At 48.1% G+C, this 7123-nt stretch overlaps 1 protein-coding gene across 1 annotated transcript; it reads left to right on the top strand.

The window, feature by feature from the left end:
- The first annotated feature begins 292 nt into the window (after positions 1 to 292).
- On the top strand, positions 293 to 1781 carry SRXN1 (sulfiredoxin 1). Its single transcript, XM_081948910.1, has 2 exons — positions 293 to 583; positions 779 to 1781. Exons 1-2 carry the CDS (start codon positions 359 to 361, stop codon positions 980 to 982), a joined length of 429 nt encoding a protein of 142 aa, XP_081805036.1. The 5' UTR covers positions 293 to 358; the 3' UTR covers positions 983 to 1781.
- The last annotated feature ends 5342 nt before the right edge of the window (positions 1782 to 7123 follow it).

The following is a 7123-nucleotide window of genomic DNA, read 5'->3' as shown; positions in this document are numbered from 1 at the left end:
GCAAAACGAACCCCGGGAAGCCCAACCCAGGAAAGGCATTGCACACGTGCGCGTGTGACACACCAACGGCTCCTTCCACTCGGAAGGCGAGGGCGGGGGAGGACAGCCGTTCCGCGCGTTCAGACCCCCCCCCCCCCACTCCAACCTATCGGTTCCACCCGCGGCGCTCCGGGCTCGATCTGGGTGGGGGTCTCCTCATTGGAAACGGGGTCCGCGGAGGACGCTGGGGAAACGCTCGGGAGGGGGGGAATCATCAGTCTCGCCCCCCCCATGTCACCGGGAGTGGTACGTTCCGCCCAAACTTGACAACTTTAAAGGGGCTTTAAGACGCGTGTTGGGACTTGGGATCCTCCCGGGGATGCGAGGAGCGGCGCGAGCGGCGTGGAGGTCCTGGGAAAAGGCACCAAGCGGCGATCGCGGGCCGTGGCGGCGCTGGGTCAGCACCATGGAGAGCGAAGTGAGCCGGAGCATCCATTCCGACAACGTCTCCGAGGTCCACGAAGTGCCCATGCGAGTCATCATCAGGCCCATCCCGCCGGTGCTGGACGAGGGGAAAGTGGAAAGTCTCATGAAGACCATCCAGGTAGGGCCGGGTCTGGTGAGATGCTGCCCTCTAGTGGGCAGCAAAGTAAGGGCAACCTTCCTAGTTGAGTTTGACTGGTAGAAGGATCGATGCAGGTGCCCCACTTCAGCTGCTAACATTGGAGGTATTCCTGGCTGACTTCACACAACCCCTTTTAAGCATAATTATTACTATTAATTATTCTTTTTTTTTAAGGAGGAACCTGACCGGGTCCCCCCAATTGACGTCCTCTGGATCAAAGGCAGAGAAGGGGGGGATTACTTCTACTCCTTCGGTGGTTGCCACCGTTACGCGGCCTACAAGCGCTTGAACAAGGAGTCCATTCCGGCTAAGATCATCCGGTCGAATCTCAGCGACCTGCGGACTTACCTGGGCTCTTCTCTCCCGGACTTGCGATAGGTGGGGGGCTTTCTCCTGCCCCTCCCCCATTCCCCTCCCCCCCCCAGTTCTAGAGCATCCTTGGACCTTCTGAATCTTGGAGATGATGTGGACACAAGGATTGGTCTTTGTCTCCCTTTGCCCGACCTTCAACAATGAGGACTAGCAGTCTGATTTTGTCCGTATCTCTGTTGGGTATAGAGGGAGCGAGGCCCAGCGGGCTGTTTCTCAACCTTGGTCACTTGAAGATGGATATGGACTTCAACTCCCAGAATTCCTCAGCCAGCCATGGCAAAGAGTTACAGCAAACAGATACAGAACATCCTTACCTCTCTGTCGCCACCTGGAGGGCATCTGGATTTTACAATGGCTGGCTGAGGAATTCTGGGAGTTGAAGTCCACCCATTGTCAAATGGCCACGATGCATAGCTGGCTGGGGGATTCTGGGAGTTGAAATCCACCCATTGTCAAATGGCCACGATGCATAGCTGGCTGGGGGATTCTGGGAGTTGAAGACCACCCATTGTCAAATGGCCACATAGCTGGCTGAGGAATTCTGGGAGTTGAAGTCCACCCATTGTCAAATGGCCACAGTGCATGGCTGGCTGGGGGATTCTGGGAGTTGAAGTCCACCCATCTTCAAATGGCTGAAGTTGGAAAAACACTGGCCCAGCCTATATTGTGTTCCTTATACAAGTGAACAGTGAGAACGAATGTCTGGTTAGTGCTTGGTTGTGATCAATGGGCCAAGCTGCGATTTGCTATTGTGTCTCACAAGTAAATAGTCTTTACTTTTTTAATATAAAATTTATATATTGCCCATCTCGTATCCAACAACTCTTGTCTAGTATGCCTTATGTGGCCATGCAGGCTGGGGAAGATGGGAGCTGTAATCCAACCTGGTCAGAAAGCCACAGGTTCGGAGAGCTGCAAAAGAGAACTGTGCACTGCCCAACCACCGCCACCAGAGGGCAGCAAAGAGATACAGAGCATCCTTAACACTCTTTGACGCCATCTAGAGGGCATCTGGATTTGACATGGCCTGATTTCTTAGTTCTGACATTCATGGGGATCAGACCTACTTCACAAGCTTCTTCCCTAGGGAAAATGGGAGAGTTGCCCAAGGAAATCTGGGAGTTAAATCTATCAAAGTGAAGGAGGAAAGTTTGCAAAGGAGATTTAGATAATAGAGGTAGTCCTCAACTTACGACCACAATCGAGCCCTCCCTTTCTGTTGCCAAGCGAGGCCTACGTTGTTGCATACGTTTTGCCCCATTTTACAAAGTTTCTTGCCACAGTCGTTAAGTGAATTGCTGCAGTTGTTAAGTGAGTCAGGCGGCTGGGAAGTGGATCTGGCTTCCCCATGGAGTTTGCTTGTCCGAAGGTTGCAAAAGGGGGGGTGTCACGTAATGTAATTTATGACATTATGACCGTCATAAATATGAGTGTTGCCAAGCATCCGAATTTGGATCACGGGGACGCTACAACGGTCGTAAATGCGAAAAATGTTCGCAAGCCACTTGTCGGTGCTGTTGTAGCTTCGGTTACTAAGTGAACTGTTGTAAGTCGAGGACGGTCTGCAATGGCATGAAAAATTAGGGGGTGGGAGGATTAGAGGTTTCAGCACATGGATTCCCCCCCCACCCGCCGTGATATATAGTTAGTCCTCGACATACAACCATGTGCTTGGCGAATGTTCAAAGTTACGACGGACCTCCTGGGGGGGGGGTGTACTTGCAATCTGGATTCAAACTTCCGACAGCCTCCCACCCCCACCACACACATACATACAGGTAGCCCTCGACTTACAACAGTTCACCAAGTGTCCGTCTGAAGTTACAACAGGACTGAGAAAAGTGACTTATGACCGTTTTTCACACTTACGACCATTGCAGAAACCCCCCCATGGTCATGTGATTAAAATTCAGATGCTTGGTAATTGACTCACATTTACGACAGTCGCAGTGGCCCGGGGTCACCTGCGACCTTGCGAGAAGCAAAATGAATGCCGGCTCACTTAACAATTGTCGGTACTAATTTTAACAACCGCGGCGATTCCCTCAACAAACGTGGCAGGAAAGGTCGCAAAATGGGATAAAGCTCGTTGAACACATTCCTTGCTTAGCAGCATACATGTTGGGCTCGATTGTGGTCGTAAGTCGAGGACCTTCGGACCCTCCGCCAACATTAAGAGCCGTTTTCAGCATCCTGTGGTAACATGACTGTATTTGATGCCGGTTTCACCAAGAATCGATTTTTCTTTCCAGCTTTTTTTGGGGCAAAACCTGTCCATGGAGAACTTAATGGTTCACTTACCGACGGTGGTATTCGCTTCACCATTAGTAAGCGGGGGGGGGGAATATTGTAAAAGCAGGTCAGTAGAATGAGAAAATAGAATAGAATAGAAAGAATGGAATGGAATAGAATAAGAAAGCATAGAATAGAATAAGAAGAATAGAATAAGAAAGAATAGAATAAGAAAGAATAAAATAAGAAAGGATAGAATAGAATAAGAAAGCATAGAATAGAATAAGAAGGAATAGAATAAAATAGAACAGAACAAGTAGAATAGAATAGAATAGAATAGAATAGAATAGAATAGAATAACAGAGCTGGAAGGGACCTTGAAGGTTCTCTAGTCCATCCCCTTGCTCAGGCAGGAAACCCTACACCACTTCAGACAAAGGATTATCCAAGAAGATCCAAGGGTCAAGGGAGAAGATGGAATTCTGGGTTAGGCCAGGGTGCCTTGCATTAATTTCTCTTCAAAAAAAAACCAAATGTTTGAATTTTGATGGAATCCAGTCCTAGAAAAGGGGGAGGGAGGGCAGAAGCGAAAAAAAAACCCTTTCTGGACAAAAAGATCCAGCAGAGGGCGCTCTTTTCCTGCTAGGACAGAATATCTAGCTACCTCCCAGTTCCTTATGGGAAAGGTGGAATCTGAACTGGGAGCTCACTGAAGATTCACCTAAATCTTTTTTCTCCTTGGCTATTTCTCTTTTCTTCTTCTTGCTTTTTTAAAAAAGTTCAATCATGCTATAAAGGAAGAATTGTTGGGGTAAAAGCACCAGGCTTGGGAACCAGTAGAGGGTTCAATTTTCCCCTGCAACGACAACCCTGCAGGTGGGTTGGCCTGCGAGAAAGGGACTGGACCAAAGTCACCCAGCTGGCTTTCGTGCCTAAGGCAGGACTAGAATTCACCCTCTCCTGGCGACTGTCCCAAAGTCACTCAGTTAACTTTTATGACTAAGGCAGGACTAGAACTCACCATCTCCTGGTGATTGGCCCAAAGTCAGCTTTCATGCTTAAAGCAAAACTAGAACTCACTGTGTCCTGGTGACTGGCCCAAAGTCACTCAATTGGCTTTCATGCTTAAGGCAGGACTAGAACTCACCAACTCCTGGTAACTGGCCCAAAGTCACCCAACCAGCTTAAGGCAGGACTAGAACTCACCGTCTCCTGGCGATTGGCCCAAGGTCACCCAGCTGGTTTTCGTACCTAAGTGTAACTAAAACTCACTTTCTCCTGGTGATTGGCCTGGAAGTCATCCAGCTGGTTTTCGTGCCTAAGGTGTAACTAGAACTCACTATCTCCTGGCAACTGACCCAAAGTCATCCAGCCAGTTTTTGTGCCTAAGGCAGGACTAGAACTCTCCGGCTCCTGTCCTGGTGTCTTAACCAATCAACCAAACTGGCTCTGTGTATTATTTATGCACCTAAATCAGGGCCCAGCGTGACGTCCGAATGTGGCTGGCGGGCTTAATTTAACATTTAATTCCAGGTTCCCGAACCACTTGGAAGATTCAATTCCCAAACTCTAGGGGGCAGTGCTCATCTCCCTTTCAAAGCCGAAGAGCCAGCGCTGTCCGAAGACGTCTCCGTGGTCATGTGGCCGGCATGACTGAATGCCAAAGGTGCATGGAACGCTGTTCCCTCCCCACCAAAGGTGGTTCCTATTTTTCTACTTGCATTTTTTTATGGGCTTTCAGACTGCTAGGTTGGCAGAAGCTGGGACAAGCAATGGGAGCTCACTCCGTTATGCGGCACTAGGGATTCGAACCGCTGAACTGCCGATTTTTTTTATTGATAAGCTCAGCGTCTTAGCCACTGAGCCACCACGTCCCTAATGAGCAGAGAGGCCTTGCAAATGTTCTTGTGATGCAATCCGACAGGCAGCAAAGGAACTGACCGGGGATGACAATTAGTCCTTGATTACAACCCAAATTTCTATGGCTAAGCAAGGCAGTGGTTAAGTGATATTTGCCTCATTTTACGAACCACTGCAGTTGTTAAGTGAACCGGGCTTCCCCATTGACTTGGCTTGTCCGACGGTCGCAAAAAGGGGACCTGCAACTGTCATAAATATGAATCCATCGCTGAGCATCTGGATTTTGATCCCGCCACCCTGGGGATGCTGGAACGGTTGTAAATGCGAAACAGGGCCCTAAATCACTTTGTTTCTCCATGCCGTTGCGACTTTGGCCACTAAATGAAATGTCGTAAAGTTGAGGGCTACCTGTTGGGCGAGCCCGTGGGCGCCACGTTGCAAATGCCACGCCTCCATCAAAGCTTGCACCGTATTTCCCACAAACTTAACGCCTAAGTTATTAGCCATTTCCTCCGCAGAGCGGAAGAGAATGAGGGAGAGACAGGGGGAGCTCTTTCCCTTTCAGAGGCAGGGGGGGCCTGGCCCCATAGCATCAAAGCCTCCCACCCCACGGAGGAAACATGGGGGGCCCTTATGTAAGGGAAGCCCCCCCCCCCCGGTCTCCCAGTTGCACCTCCCTGGAGGGGGGTAAATTTATCTACAGAATCGTCCCAAGCTTCTCCTCCCAAAAAAAAGTTTTTATTTTTTATTCTCTTACATATTATTGTAAGTATACATTCACATAATTCTTCTTCTTCTTTACATTTGTCATTCTTATGCATTTATTATTTCATTTAATAGGTTATAATATACAGTTTGGGTTGCTTTATTTACGATCCCTTTCTCCTTTTGTAACACCATCTTATTTTCCCTTTCTTTTCTCCCTCCCTCCCTTCTCTCCTTCCTTCCTCCTCTCCTTCCCCTTCCTTCTTCCCTTACCTCTCCCCTACTCCTTCTCCTCCTCTTCCCCTTCCTACCCTCTCTCCTTCTCTCCTTCTACCTTCCATCTTCCTCTCCTCACTTCTCTTCCTTCCCTCCTCTTCCTCTCCTCTCCTCCTCTCTTCCTTTCTTTTTCTGTTGTTGTAGGTCTCTCTTTCAAATCTCAGTTTATGTTTCCTTGGGATGGTATTTCCGCAAACCCAAATATAATTTGATATCATTTCTTATTCCCTTACCTTCGTTAATCTGTCCTAACTATGTTTTTTTTCCCTTTATATCTCGCTCTTGAATATATAATTGTATATTTAATATTTTCTTTTCTGTTTTCCCCTTCTTCCCTCCCTTTTCCATTTAATAGTGCATCGTCTGGGTCTCTATATCTTTTCCCTACTTTCTTTTCTAGCTTCCTTTCTCTGGCCAATCATAAAACCTTCCCCATGTCTTGAAGTTCTCCGATTCCTCTTTATCTTTTATTTTCATTGTCAACCTATTCATCTCTGCACAATCTAAAATCTTTTTTTTATTATCTCTTCATCTGTTGGTAACTTATTTAATTTCCAATTTGGGGCAAATATAATTCTCGCTGCTTTAGTTACATGTCCCGAGCTTTTTAAGTTTCCTCCGGCGGAGACCACTGCGGAGGGGTCCCTCCATCAGCCTGCGGTGGGAAGGGCTCGAAGGCCTCATTTTAGCAGGGCCTCGTCATTCTTCGGGTGCTTCTATCGAGTTAATGCAACTATTCAGGGTAGTCCTTGACTTGCAACAGTTTGTTTAGTGGCCAAAGTTACAATGGCAGTGAAAAAACTTACTTAATGACCATTTTTCACACTTACGAGCATTGCAGCATCCCCGTGGACGTTTGACAACTGGTTCACACTTACGACGGTTGCAGTGTCCCTCAGTGGACGTCCAAGGCCCCTTCCAACTCTCTTACGGGTAGTCCTCGACTTACAACAGTTCATTTAGTGACAGTGCGAAGTTACAACAGCGCTGAAAAAAGTCACCTACGACTGTTTTTCATGCTTACGACTGTTGCAGGCCTCCCCCTGGTCCCATGGTCAAAATTTGGACACTTGG

Source organism: Natrix helvetica (genome assembly GCF_964273705.1).
Source record: "Natrix helvetica genome assembly, chromosome: 3".
NCBI lineage: Eukaryota > Metazoa > Chordata > Lepidosauria > Squamata > Natricidae > Natrix > Natrix helvetica.
The sequence above is the reverse complement of the archived record's forward strand: the minus strand, read 5'-3'. Positions and strand labels throughout refer to the sequence as shown.

Excerpts from the sequence above, each read along its gene's own strand:
- SRXN1 (XM_081948910.1), top strand. The coding sequence starts at position 359 with ATGCGAGGAGCGGCGCGAGCGGCGTGGAGGTCCTGGGAAAAGGCACCA. Across the intron at positions 584-778 it reads GTCTCATGAAGACCATCCAG|GAGGAACCTGACCGGGTCCC; the intron begins GTAGGGCCGGGT and ends TTTTTTTTTAAG.